The sequence below is a fragment of the Mustela lutreola genome, chromosome 1, assembly GCF_030435805.1.
Source record: "Mustela lutreola isolate mMusLut2 chromosome 1, mMusLut2.pri, whole genome shotgun sequence".
Lineage (NCBI taxonomy): Eukaryota > Metazoa > Chordata > Mammalia > Carnivora > Mustelidae > Mustela > Mustela lutreola.
The window spans coordinates 68,799,423-68,819,873 of NC_081290.1; the positions used below are offsets into that span (position 1 = coordinate 68,799,423).

Here is a 20,451-nt window from a genome sequence, read left to right on the forward strand (position 1 = left end):
GCCCGGCTTCCCGTCTATAGAAGGGAGTGCTGTAGGTCTTCTCACAGAGAACCGGGACTGTCCCAATGGGCAGCACTCTGCAAACGAGTGACCACTTCCCCTTAACCACTGCGACACTGCCCCCCCTTAGGGCTCTCCCAACCCTCTCCTGCTTGGGACTGAGCTAAGGCCATCTAGGGAGCCATGTGGGGGGTGTGAGTCGGGAGATGCATGGAGCCACAGGAAGAGAGGCTGGGGGAGCAGGCCACCTGTGCTGGGGCAGGGATAGGAGGCTGCGGGGTCACTGCTAGAGCCTCTGGTTCCTCTGGCAAGCTCGGGGAAGAATGACCCTGAGGGATGTCAGTGACCCTGAGGGACTCTGGCCCAACCTGAGTGAGAAGCAAAGTCCCTCGACGAGGCCTCAGTGTGGACACACAGAAATAGCTAGTAAGCACAAGCAAAGGTGCTCAGCCCACGGACACGTCCAAATGCAGGTGATACCTGCATGTCATTCCAGCATCAGAAGGCAGTATTTCCAATATTCAGTTGACATTCAGTCCTGACCAGTCCCAGGGAAGCAGACGGTCAGAAGGGCTGCCGTCTCATTTCTAGAGATTTATCTTCATAACGGGACAAGTTCAAAAGATGTTTGCTGCAATTGTTTAAAATGGCAAATGACAGAAAACTGCCACCGAGAATTGGCTACAAAAGCAATTTTACTTAGCCAGCAGGTGCTCCAGATCCTCCTCCCCTACTCTCTGCCCTGTCCAAGGGAAATCCAACCAGCCCCTGGACCTCACCCTTCCTGGGGCCTCAGTAGCCTCTTGGCCCAGCACAACAGTAGCCTCTTGGTCCAGCACAACCCAGTCCCAGAACTGGGGGTTCCTAAGGCCACCTGCCGATCCCCGTCACTGTCCCACAGGACATCAGTGTTGCACACACATCATCAAAGCCCAAACATCTGTGTGCCAAAGTGCTGACGTGACGTCTCTGTCTCAGGGTCGGGGAGGTACACCACTGTACCTGGCTCTGCCCCCAGGTCACCTGTCTCTTCCTAGACCACAGGGTTGATTTTGTCACTGTATCGCCGGAGCTATGCTAGGAGTTACAGCAGCTCTTGGGGATGTCCACATCTTACCCCCAAACCTGTATGTCACCTCATACGGGAAATGGTCCCAGATGACCCCAAAGACCCCATGTCATCACAGAGCCCTGAAATAGGGAGTGGGAGGGTCAGAGGCAGAGAGACTGGGAGATACTAGGGTGTAGGCTTGAAGGTGCAGCCAAAGGTGCAGGTACCCCAGAAGCTGGCAAAGACAAAGCACGATTCTCGCCTGGAGCCAGAAGGAGTCAGGCCTGTGGGCACCTTGACTTCTGACCTTTGGGACTGTCAGATGACGCACTCGTGCTGCTGGTCCTTTGTTAGAGCAGCAGTAGGAACCCAACACGGAATGCTGCTCCGGTGGATACTCACGGAGTGAATGTTCTCCAAGTGAGCGTCACTAACAGAGCTCTGCATGAAGACCAGAAACAGACACATCGGAGTCAAGGGCATCTCTGAGGTTGGCTGGCCGCACCATGCACATGGCTCCCAGGCCACCAGGCGAGGACACTCATGGCTCAGTGCTGTTCGTGAAAAGGGAAAAGCAAGCAAACCATGCAGAGGACTTGAGACCCACTTCCCTCTGTGTGAGGCCCAAGGGCAAGTGCTGGCCGTGCCTGCACAGTGAGTGTGGCTGGGGGCCTGGCTGGGGCTTTGCGGCTGGATGAGGGGGCGAAGGCCCTGGAGGAAGCAGCAGTCTGGAGGGGCACTGTTGGAACCAACAAACTACCAGAGCAAGTGACTGCCACCGGCCGGCCTGCCAGGCTAGCATACCTACAGAACAGAGTGTGTCTACACCGCAGTCCTACTCAGGACTTGCGTCGAACATGAGACAAAAGCAGATACTTCTGCTGTTCACCCACATCTCTCCTCCCTTCAAAAGACACGCAGTACCCATGGGACAGGGACCTTCCCACCTCCCTCGCAGCCAGCTGCGTCTGTGGGCCGGGGCTCACTGATGTTACTAGGAATCTAGTAAAGATGAAACAGAGCTTGGGGGAACGTTCTCACAGGGGTTTCTACAAGCCAACTAGGCTGGGGAAGATGGACTCGCTCTCAACTGATGCGGATTTGTACTCTGGTCTTGGCAAGTGTGTGCACTGAGTCCCAGTCAAGTAGCTGACCCTCGGGGAACCCAGAACCACTTTGTGGAGTAGGAAATAAAAGGAGAGAAGGAAACCCAAGCGAAGCAGAGCAGAAAACAGGGGCCTGCCTGTCGACATGGAAATCTTGCGTGAGGCCCCATGCTGGCCCCAGCTGAGCACTGTTCTCATGTCCTCAACCTTCTATTGAGCAGTTTATACGCCAGCCACTAAGGATACGGGACACACAAATATTCCTATCCCACTGTAACATGCTCAGCAATGACATTTCTTCCCAAACACCAAGTTAACTGAGCTGCCAAACAAAAGACAAAACAGGGCTCGCTTTGGCCGCACATATACTAAAGTTAGAATGATACAGAGCAGATTAGCACGGCCCCAGCTCAAGGGCAACATGAAAACTTGTAAAGCCAAAGCAAAGTCCCAGGTCACTCTGGCATAGACGGGGCCTCTGGCCCCTTTGAGGAATGGGGTCAGTGTGAGCTCATGCTTAGTGAGCAGGTAGGTACGGAGATGAAGACGTGTGTGTGCCTATGCGTGTGGACTCGCACACCTACCTCCCAGTTCTGTCCACTGGAAGGGCCTGGGAGTAAGTGCTCCTTGGTGGCCCAGGTCCCAGTTTGGACACACTGCCGTCTGTCGTGAGGTTCATGGGGGCACAGGCACATGGCTCACATAAGGCCGGGCTGGGAATGTAATAGAACTGGGCCCAAGTGGACCTGGCCCCGGCTCCAAGGGCTCCATCGGCTACACTGAGAACAACTGGGGCTTCGAGATAAGGAGTCACTCTCATCAGGCGAACAGAATGAATCAGATCATTATCAACAGAATAAGACCAAATGAAGTTCATGAGACGTTCTTCCTTCCAGAAGGTGAGCTGATCACATGGAAGTAGAAGTCACCAGCCCCCACAGAAACCGCAGCGACAGTTTCCTCAGGAATCACCAATGGAGGCTTTGTTGAGGAAGGGAAGTTTCAAAGAGTCTCAAAGACCCCTCCCCCCCGCCTCCACCAAACACTTCTCAGGCACAGACAGCAGGACCTCCAGGTAGAAACACTGTGTAGACATCACTTCCCGAGTGACCAGCTGATACCCAGGTGGGCATCAGATGAGAGACAGATAGCTGTGCCTCCTGGAGTCATGCCATGAAGGACACAGCACCCCTCACGAGACTCCTGCTAAAAGAGCACACACGAGTCTCACCTACAGGAAACCCCAAAGGAGGTGACCCCTGAGGGAGGGAGGTCGCAAGAGACAAGGGAAGACAAGAGGGGCAGGCTGCCTGAGCACAGTGCCTGGCTGAGGGGACAGCCCTGACAGCCTGGAAAAGGGACCCTCTACCTGCTGACCGCCCACATTAGGAGATAAGAGGGCCCTAAGAGTCCCCCAACTGGCAGCCCAACTACCAGCTCTGCCCAAGCTGGGCCCCAAGGCCAACCACCCTCCTGTCCTCAGGCCCACGAGGAGCTGCACTCAGAGGGGACATGTCCACTGTTGCCATCAGGCGGATGTCCTGCCCATAGGCCTCCCATGCTTGGCAGCCCCTTTGTAGCCCTGGACACTGGACACCAGGTGGGCATGAGCCAGAGGAGGAAAGTGCTACAAGACTGTCAGTCTTGTACCATTTGCACACACACCTGCCTGCAGACCCTGAGATGCCTCAATGGGTGCAACTTAGAGACTCTCCCAGGAGAGGTCAGCAGTAAATGTGAACAGTGGGCTTTTCACAGCTGTTGTTCCTCCCCATGCCACAACACAGGCTGCTGAAAGGCTGCCTGGAGGCCAGGGGAGACCGCACCTCACCTCTTCTAGATGTCTTCGGTCCCCTCCTCCTGCCTTTGCATTGGGCGCTCAGGCTGCGGCTCTGAGGCTGTAGGTCCTCGCCAGCGGCTTCACTCTGCCCTGTGGGTCTTCACGTCGGCGCCTCCCTTCTGTCCCTTGCTCTCTGTCCATTTTCTGGCACAGAAACAGCCCTGTTATTTCACATCAGCTCATTCACACAGAACGCACAAAGTCCTGTAATGATGTTCTTTCCAGAATTCTTGGGTGAGTCCCACATAGTAAACAACAGAACAGAGTTGACCAGAAGAGTTAATTAAGGGACGGTTTGGGTATATGTGAGTGGTTGCTCCCTAACTGCCCCTATCACTGTTAGAGACTACATTTTAGAGAAGTTATAGCAGACGACTTTTTCTGTGGCTGTAGCATACTCACACAGTCTACTCCAAGGTGAATTTAAGCAATTCACATGCACTGAAAGAAGAGAAAAATCCACGTTCAAACTGCATTTACCTGTACATGGCAGCCTGGGACGCTCTGCTACATTTTGAAGCCTGTGGAGACACACAACATAGGGGCGTCACCCACATACGCTGTCCACACAGAGCCCACATCCGCTGCTGGACCTGCAGCCTAGGCTTTGCCCATTTACTTATTTCAAACAACCAAATGGAAAACAAGAATTGATGACAGTGAAGAACCAGAAGCGGCCACAAAGACATGGGCAGATGTCCGTGGCAGTCTGGTGGCACCAAGACCCAGGGGCTGTTGGGCTGGGAGGGCACCCAGGGGCGTGGGGGTAGGCAGGGGGCTCTGTCATGTGACGTGAGGCCAGAGGACGGGGGAGATCTCGGGGGTGACCCAATGGGAGGCCCCAGAGACTAGTGCACAGTTGTACTTAGTGTCTGTGATTTCTGTGTGTTTTGCACCCTATATCCCTCCTCATATCCCGTAAGGTGAGCACACAGGCTGCATGCTGGGTTCTGGGCCTCAGCAGGGGTCACGGAGTTCTGGGTGGAGACAGGCACAGACACCAACCAGCAAAGGGCTGAGGTTGGGGCCCGGAGAGGGCTGTGTGAGTCCTCTGGGAGGATCTGGGCTCCCACTCTGGGTGAGAGGGAGCCAACAGGTCGCTCTCAGATCTGTGGGGGTAAGGTCTGCACTCCAGCCTGGAGGCCCCAGGGGGGTCAGGCTGTTGGCCATGGTGCCATGTGGGGGCTCCATCTGAGACTCCTCTGGGACCCCCATAGGCCTCTCCCTCCTCCCCCAAGGTCTCCCCACCCTCCAGGTGGGATGGTGGACAGGCAGGGCTGGAGGTGCCATGCCTGCTCCCTTCTGAAGCCAGGATGCACTTGAGAAAGCACTGGGCCCTGGTGGTTAACAATGTGGCTAAATATAACCTCGGAACAGTGGGCCTAGTAATACTGAAATGATGTTCACATTATACGCCGTTTATGTGATTTTTACTCTTCAAGATTTCCATGCTGCAGTTTTTATTAATTAATCTTTGGAGCTCAATTAACTTCTACAGAAAAAGGAAAAGAGGGAGGGAGGGGAAGGAGGAAGAGAGTTAGCTGGCTGGTTAGGAAGACTAACAGGTGTGTCTAAGGCACTGACAAGAGAACAAAGACAAAACACAGGGCCTGGCTCTGGACCAGGGCTGACCAGAATGCTCTGGGTTGGTGGGACTCCTGAGAAATCCCCTCCGCCCAGCAGGGTGGCTGCTGAGCCCCTGACATCTGGTTGAGTGTGAATGAGGAAACTTCTGGTGGATTTTATTTTATTTAAGTTGTGTTGTTGCTAGACACACGGTAACAGACACCTGAGCTGAGGTCTTAGACCTCAGTGAAGGAGAAAGACACACAAAAAAGGCTCCCTGGAGCCTACACCCTACTGGAGGAAGAGAGACAATAAGTAATGAATGCAATACACAGGTAAATTACTTAGTATGTTAACAGGTGACAAATGCTATCAGAAAGACCAGAGTAGGGGAAGTAGGGGCACTGGTGGGGGGACTGGGTCAATGAGTCCCTCCTTCAGAAAGATACATTTGAGCAATAATAAAATTAAGCTATTAGTATGAATTATGAACAATTTTATGCTGATAAAGCTAAAAATTTATATGAAGTTGATAAATTCCCAGAAAAATAACTCACCAGAATTGAGGTAAGTAGAAATAGAAAACCCAGAAGTTCTGTAACGATTAAGGAAGTGGACATGGTCATCAGGAAAACCCCAGGCCCACCGTCAGGAGGATTCTACCAAGTATTCAAAGAGCCAAAACCAACCTCCTCAGACAAATCCACTCTGAGAATCAAAAAGGCGGTATTTTCCAACTCATTTTATGAAGGCAACACACACATCAGACCAGAATTGAAGGAAAATCATAGACTGAACTCACTGGTGGCCATCAGTGTCAAAGCTGTGAGCACACGGAGTCACCTGATCCAGGAATATCTGAGCAGGAGGGGCATGCTTGACAGATGAGGGTTGTCCCTACAATACAAGGGGGCTTACTATGAAGTAAAAAAGTAACCTGACAAAAGACAAAAGGAGAAAAATGATAAGATCTTTCCAAAGATGCACAGAAATCATCTGGTAAGATTCATTATCCATTCATGATTTAAAAAAAAAAAAAAACCTCTTAGCAAATTTAGAAGCTAATAAAGGTTCTCTGTTTAAAAGAGACACAGGGCTGCGGGGTGGCTCTGTCAGTTGAGTGTCTGATTCTCGATAGCGGCTCAGGTTGTGATCTCAGGGTCGTGAGATCAAGCCTCATCACATCGGGCTCCACATTGGACATGGAGCCTGCTTAAATTCTCGCTCCCTCTGCCTCTGAGCTTCACCACTCTAAAAATAAATAAAAGAGACACAAACACAAATATCCACTCAAAGGGTTATGCCTGAATGTGCAAGGCAGCTTTCTTCATAGTAGTCCCACAATGGAAAAAAGCCACAGTGCTTGTTAGCAGTGGTGGGAACAGAAATTGGTCCGTCCACACAGTGGGTACTGCTCAGCAACCAAAATGAACAAAGGACAGAAGCCAGGCACAAGAACTTCATGGTGCATGTCCCACTGGACACACAGTTCTAGAAAAGGCAGATCTGGGAGCCCATGGGATGGCCTGTGGCAGGGACTGGTGGCTGGAAGTCTGAGGAGATAGCAGCGTTCTGGGTCAGGAGTGGGGTGTGGTCACAGATGCACCAAAAGACACCAACCACACAGCATGAAAGCTGCGGTGAACTTAAGTGTGTGTAAACTGTACCTCCATTAAAAAGCGCATTCTAAAATTTTAAAAAACTACAACAAACATTCCTGGAGGTGACGTTGGAAAAACAAAATAAAAACAAACTCCTAGTTTATACCAGGCATCTCCCCTACCCTTATCCCTAAATAATCAGTTCCAGGTGGACGAAGACCAAACGTGAGAGCAAAATTTAAACCTTTGGAAGATACTAGGGCAAGCAATCCTCCTGACCTCAGGGGAGGAAAAGATTACAGAATCAAAAAGCACTAATCACAAAGGGAAAAACTAATAAAATCAACTACGTTAAAAATAAGTACCTCAGATAATCACAAAACACAAGAGTTAAATAGTCACACCTGAGACGATGGTCCAGACAGGGCTCCACAAGGCTGCTCTGGGAAGAGAGACTGAGCGGGACCCACCACGCCCACACACCTGTGTCCTGTCTGTCCCTGCTTTGGGATGGAAGAATTTTGACACCATATGGCCCAGAAAGCTACATTATTTGCTCAAAAACATTTGCCAACTCCTGCTCCAAGCAATAAAAGGAACCACAGGCACTTTACAGAAGAGAAAATCCAAATAAGTGTATTTTCAAACATTCAGCTTCATTAGTAACCCTGGAAATGCAAGTTAAAATCCCAATGAGGGTCTGCCACAGCTGGGCCTCACTGGTGAACACCTCCCTTGTCTCTGCTGGCCCCCCACCCCGTCAGACTGCTCTCAGTGAGATCCCGGTGATGAGGACATTACCAACATTAACTATCTGCAGGATCTCCGGTCACTGCCCCTACCGTGGCCAGGCCGACCCCTCCCACGTGGCTCCCTGCTGTGGTTAAGGGGGAGGGGGGCTGGCTCCACCATGCACTGCACCGGTGCTGGAGCCTTCCAGAAGGGCGGGGTGGCATGTCTCTCCGCCACAAATTTCAGGCCCACCGCAGACTTGCAGGCAGTCATCCTGTGCAAAAAGGCCCAGGCTCCCTGTGCATTCCCGTGCACAGTGCCCCTAGACCGGCCCCTCAGCTGCAAGAGCCCGGCTGGGTCATGCCCTCCCTCTGACTCCTGTGAGCGCCCATTGTGGGATGCTTCCCCAGCCCTCCATTCCCGTGGTGCACCAGCACCTCTGTCAGCCTGGACTATCTGTTAGGTAAATACACCAGGCTTTTTGCAGTGTGGATGTAATATGCACCTTTACTCAACATGATTTGGAAAGTAAAGAATAACACTAAGGAAAATCCCTACAACCCCAGTCCCCCCAAACGAATTGCTGTCCTTAATGTAATTGTGTATTTCCCTCTGTGGGTATGTCCTTTAATACTTGGAACATGTACATACACACCCTCATTTTTACTGGAAAATGGAAAGCCGCCCTCAGACAACGGATGATGCAATGCCATGGGGCTTTCAGAACCACGAAGCTACCCCAGCTGTCTTCCCACGCCAACACACGCACAGCTCGGGCTCCCCGGCCACCGATGAGCTTGCACCCTGGCCCAGGGACGCAGTGTGACAGCAGTGCCCCTACTGGTGGGCCTCCCTGGAAGCACATTCCTCGGGGCCAGACCCACCTGCCCTTCCCTCCATTCCAGCGCCAGCCCAGACCCCCCTCAGGCCCGCCTGCCTGGGGACCCCGGAGCACCTGCCTCCTCCCACAAATCCACAGCCAGCGCGTGTGCTTCGTTTCCCCCACCACGTCTCACGAGAACCTTCAAGTCTCCAGCTCTGTTTCCAGGAAAATCTTAATCAGAATCATCAGCACCTGGGGTGCCCGGTGGGCTCTGTTGCTAAGCGTCTGCCTTTGACCCAGGTCATCATCCCCGGTCCTGGGACTGAGTCCCGCACCGGGCTCCCTGCTCAGCGGGAAGCTTCCTTCTCCCTCTCCCGCTCCCCCTGCCTGTGTTTCCTCTCTTGCTGTCTCTTTCTCTGTCAAATAAATAAACACAATCTTCTAAAAAAAAAATCATTAACACAAAGTTGATCATAATACTTTAACCTTCACCAAACAGCTTTACTGAGAAATACTTGACAAAACATAAACTACACGTACTTTAGAGAGACGACTCAGCTTCGACGTTCGCCTGGGAAAGGACCAGCCCAGTGGAGATACTGACCCTCACCCCAGAGACCCCGATCTGCCCGGGAACTGCACTGAGGCGACGTGTTCCGGGGGCTGTGTCTGTGGCGTCATACGACTCGGCTCCCCTCACTTGTCCTCTTCTGGGGCTTGCTCACGCAGCACCCACAGCTCGTTCTTATTCTGAGCATCGTCCACTGCCCTGTTGTTGGCCTGCTCAGCAGCAGATGGGAGACCTGGGCTGTTTCCTGTGGGGGTGTCAGGGACTCATGACCACAACGTCGTGTGGACGGATGCTCTGGAGTAAACACCGACCAGGGGGCCACATGAGGCTGCTTGACAACTTTATAAGAAACTGTCAACCTGCTTCCCCTCCCACCCCTAACCACATCCAAGCACCAGCTGCCTGTGCGAGGGTCATACTTTCCTCTCCTCCCTCACCCCAGTCCTGCCCATTTCTTCCTGAATGCCATGCCCTCTGTCCGCCTTCCATGCCCACGGCTATCCCCTGGACACACCATGGCTCCCATACAGATGGCAGAAGCACCCAGGACGGGCCTCCCTATGCCCACTCTCACCACAAATTCAATCTCGTGGACAAGTCTGAGCAACACATAGAAAAGCAAATCAGACATGTCCTTCCTGCATGAAAGCCTTGAAAGGATCCAGCCATGCCCTCCTGCCATGCTCCAGTCCCATAAGCCCCATCCACATCAGGACTCCATCCACGATCAGTGTCCACATCAGGGCATGTCCCTGCCCCTTGACCTCGCCTGCTTCTGGCTGTGTGTGCACCATTCCCACCAGCCCAGCCCTCCATCCTCAGGGCATCAGGCTGGCTCCCTGAGCCCTCTGGTCAGGTGACCACAGCACCAAATCTAATGCCACTGCTATCCTGTCCCCACACTGTCAGCCTCTTCAGGGTGCTGTGCCCAGCCTGCCCCCGTGGCACTGTGAACCCCCACAGCAGGGCTCAGGCTGCTCCCTCACTGCTGGCCATGATGTCCGGCAGAGCACCCACCCCAGAGCTGCCCAATCAACCAGAGAGATTTCTGTCTTCATCCATTTCCACAAGAAAATCACCAAACTGCTGAACTCTGCCCCATGCCTAGTGTTCTCTCCTCCCAAACCAGCCTACTCCGATTTGGATGCTTATGTGTCTCCACACCTGCTGTCCCATCTGATGGGCCTTCCTCTTCCTCTCTCCCCCAACTAGAGCACCTGTGTTGGCACATAGTACGTGCTTCAGGAAGAGCCCTAGTTTCTGGTGTCTGATCACTGCAGCTTCTTCTCCATGGCCTCCCTGACCCCACCATCCTGCCTCCCTGCCACTCCCTGTGGCACCCAGCTAACCCATTCCCTGCATGGTCCAGCTCCCCAGCAGGGCTCTGGCACATGGCGGGGCTCATGCAATCAAGGACAGAATCACCAGGTCCTCAGGCAAGGCCTGCAGGAATGGACACTCCACACATGGGCCAAATACCCAGAATTCACTGCCATCTCAAGATGAACAGAACCGTATCATGAATGTGCCTTGCTAGGACATTGAAATCAGGTTAAGATGATGAAAGAAAGTGAAACTTTAGATGTGTTTCTATGTGGCTACGTACTGTCACAAAAGCTTTTTAAAAATATAATAACAAAAAACTGCTTTGAATTCAGACTCTCAAAAGTGTTCATGACTCAAAGGACAGTGAAGCCGCTGCTCCATCATCTCCCCTAACTTGGACCTGACACCCTACCCCCACTCCCAGCTCACCAAGGTCTCAGCCCTGCAAAAAGCTGAGGACTACCTCCCCAGCCTTGTCCTCGCTTCCCCACTCAGGGATGCCACAGGCCACCACCCACAGCTGCTCTTCCCGTCACTGGGTGTTCTGAGGACAACAGGAGGCCTAATGTGTTAAATGAGTGACTAGGAATTCACTGATATGGCAGACTGATGACCATGTCCCTTGCTGAACTTACTCCCAATCTTCACTTCTTAAATTAAGGATTTATATACATTTGGAAGTCAGTGATCTGAGATACAGTTCCCAGGGTGGGCTCCCAGACGCCTGTCCCTTGAGCCCAGCCCACCCACTTTCAGTCACATCCCACTGGCCTCTCACTTCCATGTTTAGGCCACTCAATGCTCCCTGACCCCAAATTCAGATGCTAACCACCTGTGATCCACTTGGAAAGCTGGCATCTCCAAGTGTGTAGTCTGGATTTCCTGTCCACACCGGCTCATCCCATCTGTGGCTTCTCAACTTACTTGGCACCCATGTGCAAGAGGTAAGGACAACTATACCCCTCACACTTACCCTACTGGACTGTGTTCAGGCACACCAAGCCACACTCATCCCCGATGCAACTCCCAGGAATCCCGAGGAAATGCGAGTCTGAGCAGGTGGCTTTGTGGTATAAAACTCTCCAAGGGCCCAGGGAAAGCCTGAGCCTTCCAGTGGCCACTGAGGCCCCAAGCCACCCACCTCACTCCACTCTGGCCATGGTGGACTCCTTGCTAGTTCTAGAACATTCTAGATGTACTCCCACCTCATGGCCCTTGCACCTACTGTAGCTGGAACATCGTCTCTCAGGTGGATACATAGGAACTACCCTACTACCTCCATCAAGCCTTTTATCAAATGTCATCTATCCAGCAACGCCTTTAGGGACCATCTTGTTGACAATTACATGTCCAGTGTGCACACACCACAATTTATAATACACCTATTTATGTTACTACCCATCTCCCTATACTATAACGCCAGCCATGTGACTGGAGCTATTAAAATTTCAATAAAAAGGTTATATGATAAAGTCGAGAAAATCTTCTCAAAGAGTAGATTAAGATAGGAAATGGAAAAGATCCAACATCCAACCAACAGGTGTTTTAGAAAAAACAGAAAACCGAGATAAGGAGATTTCAAATATACTTTAATATTTTATTTCTTAAGCTGGGTAATAAGTACACAGGTGTTCATTGTATCTTTCTCTATGCTCATTTGTAGGTAGTATTTAATGATTTGGGAAAAATTATTCAAGTATTTCCCCAGCTGAAAGAACCATCAGACCACAAAGGCCTGAGTGCCTGGCACAGTGAGGGAAAATCCCACATCTAACCAAGTCCTGGAAGCGGAAGACATCAAGGGTACAAGAAAGGGTCCTACAGGTTCTGGGAGGAAAGGAGCTCACAGTGGAGTGGGACTCAGCACCAGACTTTTCATCAGCAACAGTGAATCCTACCAGCAAAAGAAGTAATTCTTCCCAAGTTCTGAGGAAAAGAGACTTTCATGTGGAATTCTACATCCAGCCAAACTATCAACCAAGTATGGATGGAAGCCATGGTGTTTTCCGACGTCTCAGGAAAGGTGCTCAAATACTCATCCCAGGCATGCCTATGGAGACAAGTGTGCTCACATGTTATCACAGGCCTTGTGCTCAGGGAGCTCCCATTCCAGCTGGTGACGAGACATGACAAACTCATCAGCAAAGAGTGATGAGCACCGTGAAGAAAGCAGAGGAAGGCAGCGAAGCAGAGGAAACAGGTGGAGGGGCTGCTTTAGACAGTGACCAGAGGAGAGCCGGTGCGGAGGAACATCTGACCTTGGACCCGGAGGGAGGGGGTCAGAGCAGCAGGCACCCCACCGACGGGGCAAGGGGCCCCCGAAGTGCAAGAGGATCACTTTGCGGCCGGCTGGCCTGGAGGACGAGGCATCCACACGGGACAGGGGGACGAGGACAGAGGGCCAAGGAGGGCACGAGCTCAGACACGATCCTTGAGAATTTGGAACAGGAGACAGTAATGTCAGATAATGTCAGGAAAGAGGGAAGGTGAGATTAGAACTCAACTGTAAAACAGATCATTATATAATCATACCCATTTTAACTCCCAGATCCAACCCCTGGAGATGAAAAACACGTTGTGGAAAGGGGCTGCAGGACAGGACTCTTCCAGTAGCAGCCAACTGATGAGTTGGCTCTGCTGCAGACATGCATACCCCCTTCATGAAAAAGGCCAACTCAGGATAGAAACAAGAGCCCAGAGGGCAAAGCACAAAACGAGCGGGCTCACCCTGAGCTCAAAACCCAATCAAGAATCCCAATGGGGCATCCCCACCGGATTTCAGAACTGCGTTGGGCCTGTGACTCCCTGCTATGTCCACTCCTCCATTCTCAACTGGTAATCTACACCTGTCTTGCTGGGGGGTGAGGGTGGGGTGCTGGGAAGGCGATCTGTCTCACTTGGTTCACAAGTGTCCAGGAGTAGCAGCCAGTGGACTGCACCAAGCAGGTGATCCAGAGGATGAGATTCCAGAACTCTGTGATTCAGGCAAGGTCTGGGACTCTGAGCTGGAGCTACCATGGGACAAGACCCTGGGGAACCTCAGAAGAAGGACAGGTGTATTTGGCATTTGGGAGGATCTGAATTTTGGGGCAGGACTGTGGCAGGCAGAATCCTGAGATGGCCATGAGATTCTGGGCCCTGGCATACTTCAGTCTCCCACCTTACTAACCCTAGGTACTGCTGCAAAGGGATTTTTGAGGATGTAATTAGGGTTCCAAATCAGCTGACCTTAAAATAGGGTAAGCCAAATAGCACGGTCATTCAAAGCAGAGTTTTCTCCAGCTCACAGCAGAAGAACAGGACAGAGGGGCAAGTCCTACCGGCCCGGCAGAAAGCAACTTGCTGTCAACTACCCACAGTCCTTGGAAGAGGAACTGTGGGGCCTCTAGGAGCTGAGGGCAGCCCCCAACTGACGTCCTGCAAGAAAGCAGAACCTCAGTCCAACAACCACAGGAGGTGGGTGAGTGAGCTCAGAAGATGACCCGAGTCCCAGAAGGGATTGGGAGGTAGCTGATTTCAGCCTCTGAGGCCCTGAGCAGAAGAGCAGCCACACTGTGCTAGACTTCCAACCCATGGAACTGGAACTAGTAAGCCAGTGTCCTTTTAAGCCACTAATTTTGAGGCAAGTTGTTATGCAGTGTTAGAAAATTAATGTAACTGTATTTAAAGACATGGAATTAAATAGCGGAAGAAAGGGCCAGTTTCCCAAGCATGAAAACAGAGTGACCACAAGCTCTGGGGACATTTTCATTTGGCAACTATTCTCCCAATTCTAGAGACAAGGAACAAGTTAATAAACAAGTGGCAGAAGCTGCAGCCCCTTGGTCTGGACTGAACTGTGCCCACCTCAAATTCCTGTGTTGGCGCCCTAAGCCATGCCCCAAGACGGAGCACCTGGGGCAACATGGTCAGATGCGTAAGGATGGGCCCGGGTACGATTAGCGTCCGTGCAAGAGGTGCTAGAAGAGGGCTTCCACCACCAGGAGGTAGCCGGCCCACACCCCAAGCCACATCGACTGGCACCTTGGCTTTCGGCTTCAGCCCCCAGGACAGTGAGAAATAAATGCCTGCTGCTTAAACCACTCCGTCTGTGACGTTCTGCTGTGGTGGCTGACTAAGATACCTCCCTTGTGGTTTCTGATTCTTTGTCCCCAGGCTGCCTTTAACGAAAGGCTGGGGGAAACCAACTGCCTCTAGCCATTCCTGTTTCTACAGTAAGAAAGGTACTTACTTTAGGGTAAAGAAATGTTACTTGTCAGCAAAATTCCTATTTCCATTAGCAATTTCAAACCCTTTCCATGCACTGAACCCTCTACAAAGTCTGCTTAAAGCACTGGCACGGAGGAGCAGGGCTTGCCCATGTGCCTGTGAGGAAGGATGAAATGGCCAGAGGATGCGTCCCCATCAGAAATGGGACAGGGAGGGCCTGGCTGAGTTTCCCATGGCAGGACACTGGGAACTGTGGCCCCAGAAGCGCGGCTGGCAGGACTGACCCAAGTAACAGGACCTGACTGGGTGTCCCTGATGGCGCAACATGAAGCACTCATTGGCCCCTGCGAATGCATCTCCCAGACCTGCAGCCTGACTTGGCCTCTCCCCCATTCCTTTAGTTCAGAGTACACAGAGACAACAAAGGTGGATGACATCGTAAGTGAAGAATCGGAAAAATCCAGGTGTGACACATAGCCTGCAAAAGTCAACCTTGCAGAGGGCAAGAGGGAAACCTGAGAAGACACAGGGGCCATGACCCCCAGTGCCACCCAGAAAACCCACCTATGCCTCATCCAGGAGGCGCAGGACACCCTGTGCCATCCCAGGACCCTGCCTGGATCTGGTTGGGGAAAACGCCACAGAAGACATTCCTGAGACAAGTCAGGAGATTGGAAAATGAACAGAAAATTAGCTAGTATGTGAACCGAGTGCCCATTTCTCAGGTGTGAGAATGACACTGTGGTTGTGCGGAGACGTCTCCATCCTGATCCCATGACCCGTGTGCTCAGAATTACTGAAGGGATTGGGAGGTAGCTACTTTCAGATGATTCAGTGACAATAAATATTTAGAAAAAAGAGATAAAGCAAACACGGCAAAGCATAAATAATTGCAAGATCAGGGTGGGGTATAGAATCTTTTCCGTTTTCCTCCACTGTGTTTTTTTCTGAAATAAAAATGGAAAGGCTGACCCTTCTCTGCTCCTCACATCCCAGCCACGGCCTGCATCTGTTTCCTCCCAGGCACATAGGGATGATCAGAGAGCAGACGTGGGGTGCCTTTAAGAACCAGATGAGCTGACACACACAGTATCTCCAAGACAGGGCCACACAAGGTGTGAATGAAGATCAGACTTCAATTCTTTGTTGCGCATCTAACACTGGCCAGGCCCTGCTGAGCATCACTACTTTCTGCCCCCATAAAACCCACAGTTAGCAGGGGCTTCAAAGAAGAACGCAGACAGCTTTCTACTGTTGGCATATTTCTTGCTAAACATCTGGAATACGTTAACAGCATGTTAACGTAGCAAAGTCCAGTGAATACTGATTCATTTGCAAAATAATCTAATTAACTTCCACTCTCCATGTTCACCTGAATATAAGAAGTTCTCTTCAAAAAAGCAATCAACCCCACAATTAGTTTTTAAGGATATATTTTCTAGAGCATTTTATTTTTTTATCAATGAGTTTTGCTTAATTTAACAGACAGTTCTGAAGATGTGCCTAAGCAAGGCTCACACCTTAACTCTCTCATCATGTGTTAAGCGTTTCATTATTGTTGTCCTTTGGCCTTCAGAGAATTCAGTTCTGTAGGGAGGAACATGGCAGATCAGAAATTTTTAGAGGTCTTACTTCTTAAAACTTAATGATAAACTATCAACTTGTAGAGCAGTATAGTTCCATTTTTTTGAAGCACAATGAATTGGGCAGCATTTCTGTACTACAAACAGCAAATATCAGAAGGGTAGTAAGAAACTGTCCCCAAACCTCAACATATTTCAATAGTAAAATTACATTTTCAATTTCAAATTCGATTCTGACCAATAAGTAAATAGCTTCAAATGAAATAATAAATCCTGGCATTCGAGAAAGCATAAGTATAAACCAAAATAAACCTTCCTTTATAATTCAACCTAACAACTCAAGTAAGTAATTCCAATCACTGGCAACAGGCCCATTCCTCCCACTAGCAAGACCTGGACCCCAGCAGGTCCAGAAAGAACTGGGCAGCAGGAGGGGACACATCCCTCTGCAGAGGGCTTCCACAGTGCACTTTACAGCCCTCACTCCAGCCCCCGCATGGGGTGCCAGAGAGAGGCATGGCACCAGAGTCCATGAGCTCCAAGGAGCCACAGGCCCTGAGCACTGAGGCCCTTACATTCTGGCTCCTGGAGCATGATTTCCTTACGAGGGTCAAATATCTAAAATGTCTCAGGATCTTACTCCTGAAAAACTTTTTACAAGGGTCAGTTTATAATTCCTGGAGCAAAATCTCGAGCAGGACTAAAATGATCTCTGGAAACACTGAAATCATTGAACTTGAAGCTATCCAAGAATTCTACAGCACTCAACTTAATTTGCAGGGTTGGCAGGGGAGTTGCTTATGGTTTGCTCCAGGTGTAATTCCCAAGCATCTTCCCTATTTATAATTTATCTTCCCTCCTGTGTAAGTTCCAGTGGCTGTGGTCATTATGGTGACATCAGAGGAACCTATACAATCAAAGAGAGCTGAGTTGTTGCAACCTTCTACTGAACGCACTGTTCTCTATCCAATTCTGCTAACTGACTTGTGGGTATTTCTCAAGTACAGGCCCTATATGAGCTGAAATCTGCTAAGTGACAGGCATTAAGATGGCCACAGTGACCATCACCCCACGCCCAGTACACACACTCTAAACCTAACCCTAACCCAGTGACGAGGTTCTAACAAACAGAATATGGCTAAAGGGATGGGATGTCCAAGCCAAGATTAGGTCTCGAAGACTGTGGCCTTCTTGCTTGCTCTCTTTTCTGCACTGGCTCCCTCTGACTTGCCCTATCAAGAGCCCCAGTGGCCGAGCAAGCAGGCCTGGAAGCACAGTCAAACACACAGTCAAACCTTCAGATGAGACCACAGCTCCAGCCAGCACTCTGAAGGCAGCCTTATGAGACTCTGAGCCAGAGGACTCAGCTAAGCAGTGCCTGGATTCCTGATCCACAGAAACGGTAAAATAATTAACTAATGTTTTAAGGCACTAAGTTTTGGGGTAATTTGTTGGGCAGCAATATATAAATAATGCAACATGCAGGACTACCACACCTTTAAAAATGCAAAAATAGGAAATTAACCTAACCAAAGCTGAATGCCCAATTTGGCAAGTCTTTTCCAAAACTTCAGAAAACAAATTAAGTTTTAAAAAAGGTACAAAAGTACAACAACAACAAAAAAATCAGAAGTGTTAAGTAAGAAGGTCCCACATGTGGTTACATTTGGCGAAAAAAAGTTCCTAAGCTGGACTATTTGGAGACTCCATTTGCTTAAGATTTGGTCTTATAAAATGCCAATCTGAAAACCTAAATGGGTCTTCTTCCAAATGACCAAGCAGTAAAGTTGTGGCACAAAGTGAAATACTGAACTGACCAGTTCAAGTGTCTCTTTCAGGAGTTCATAGAGCTCAGAGTGTTAGATTTTTATCTCATCCTACTGCCCAATCTCTGGATCAGTTTGCAAGCCTAACACACGCTGATCTTTCTACAAGTATTCCTGCCTTTCACCATTCATTCACACACTTCATTTAATAATAGTGTGCTACCTGCTGACCTCACACCAGGCAGCCAGTTCTGGGAGCTGAGCTGGACAATGCCCTTGCCCTCCTGGGCTTTTCATTTTCTCAAACTCCTCCAGCATTATCTTATTAGACGCACTCTGAAGCCAGTCCCCAGTCAAAGAGTAGCACATACCACACCCTACTTTTTCATCAGCACTTTCAAATTCAAGGAAAACACAGGCTAGTTTTAGATGAAAGTGTCATTCAAAGGTTTCAGAAAAGCAAAGGCCCCCATTGTTAGGTCCTTTAATATTTTCCTTTCCTGGAGTGGAGAAGGTGCCTAATCCACTCACCTGATATATATGCTCATCTGCTCCAACTTTCCTGCCCTGGGCCAGCGCCCTCAAAACACTTTCCTAGGCTTCCAACACTCCTGGTTGGACCCACCCCTCCTGGATCTTCCTGGACAACCATATGACCTCCACCAATGGAGGGAGAGGAGGGCTGGAGTGGTTGAAGGTAATGAACACTGACCACAAGGCCAAGGCAAAAGACAGTAGCCCTGGTGTAGGTGTTGAAGAATAGGATAGGGGACAGCTTTCTGGATCTGGGGAGTGAGCACAGTGCTGGCTTGAGGCATGAAGCCAGTTCGGACTAGAAGCTCCACTTGAATCCCTATAGGTATGAGGATGGGTCCCCACCCTGCCTCACATGTGTCCCTGGGGCCCAGCCAGGCAGCATCTGCTGAAGGCCAGAAGGTCTGTAGGCCTGGCCCAGGTGCTCCTAACATCAGGGTGCTCGGGGGCCTCGGAGGGACTTGCACTGTAGGGCTCAGTTGACCAGGATCCCTGATGCTCCCAAGCCTTCACAGCAGGTGGATCCGGTTGCGTAGAATGGACACGTTAAGGGCCCCTGCCCTAGGGGTTCAACCTTCTGGAAGGCTGGCTTGGGGTTCCAGCATCCCATATAGTTCACTCTTGGGGTCTGGGTGATTTCTATCTACTTATTCAGGAGTTCAGGCCTTCTGAGGGACTTGTCTCAAGTTCTAGCTCTTGTCAGGGTCCTGGCCCTCCTGGAGAGCTTAGCTTCTTCAAGGTCCTGCCCCAGCATCCAGATGTTCTCAAATGACCTACCTGGGGCCCTGGTCATACCCGGAGCCTGTAGCATGGGATGAACCCTCCTCCTTAAGGTACGGTCCCAGGGTCCTGGCCTCCCACTCGGAAGGGGCTGTATCAGGGCCTCAGAAGTGCTCACAGGACTGTTCCAGGATCCCAGCCCTCTTTGGGGCCAGTCTTGATGTCCTGGCCCTCCTCAGTGACCCAGCCCAGGGCTCCAGCCCTCCTTGGGTCCTGCCAGATCCTGGGGTCTGGCCCTCCTCAGTGACCTATCTCAGAGTCCAGCCCTCTCTGGCTCCTGTCCGTTCTCAAGGTCCCAGTCCTCCTTGGTGACCCGTACTGGGGTTGGATCCTCCTGGATGACCCATCCCAGGGCTGGACTCTCCTCGGTGACCTATGTCAGGGTCCGGCGCTTCCTGTCTGGTGGGTTTGGGGTCTAGCCCTCCTCCGTGAACCGTTTCAGGGTCTGGCCTTCCCAGCTGGCCCGTCGCGGGGTCCGGTTCTCTCCGGTCCCTCCCAGATGACCCGTCCCGGGGTCCGGCCCTTCCCGTGACCTGTCCCGGGTCCCGGCCCCGTGGGTCCGGCCCGTGCCCGGAGCATGCCGAGCCATGTCGGGGCTCCGCGGGCACGGCCGACGAGGGGCGCAAGGGCGCGGGCCAGGGTTCCGAGCCTTCCGGGCCCACACACCGGCCGAGGCCGCGGCCTGAGGAGCCGGCGCCGCGGGCCAGGCCAGGCGGGGCGCGGACTCACTGACCTGCCGTCTCGGCTGCGGGCGAGCTGGGCGCACGCGGGGGCAGCGTCGGGAGTGGGGGGGGCGCCGCTCCCTCCGGGTCCCCTCCAAGAGCAGGAGAAAAAAACCCGTCCGGAGTTTAAAACAAAGAGGCGGAAATGCCCGAACGGAGCCGAGCGGCGAGTCGGGGGCGCCGCGCATAGAGCATGCGCGTTGCGCGGCCCGGCTCCCACCCCGCAGCCGGGAGGGGGCGG

The 20,451-nt window shown here is 51.5% G+C and overlaps 1 protein-coding gene and 1 non-coding gene across 6 annotated transcripts in view; one reads left to right on the top strand and one right to left on the bottom strand.

Moving 5' to 3' along the window:
• Positions 1-20,438, bottom strand: part of PCGF3 (polycomb group ring finger 3) — a 52,327-nt gene extending 31,889 nt beyond the window's left edge. Inside the window, exons 1-4 of one of the 5 annotated variants that reach the window (XM_059167846.1) lie at positions 20,222-20,360; positions 4,478-4,518; positions 3,989-4,141; positions 1,454-1,605 (exon numbers count right to left, since the gene is read on the bottom strand). In XM_059167846.1, the coding sequence (XP_059023829.1) occupies positions 1,454-1,534 (81 nt within the window). In that variant the 5' untranslated portion in view covers positions 1,535-1,605; positions 3,989-4,141; positions 4,478-4,518; positions 20,222-20,360. Of the gene's footprint in view, positions 1-1,453; positions 1,606-2,741; positions 3,110-3,988; positions 4,142-4,477; positions 4,519-20,221 lie in introns of those variants that run through there. The other 4 variants (XM_059167856.1, XR_009351998.1, XM_059167821.1 and 1 more) reach the window with 4 other exon arrangements.
• On the top strand, positions 2,504-2,608 carry LOC131822978 (U6 spliceosomal RNA). The gene has a single exon (XR_009350432.1). It is a non-coding gene; the product is annotated as a U6 spliceosomal RNA (small nuclear RNA).
• Positions 20,439-20,451: the final 13 nt, after the last annotated feature.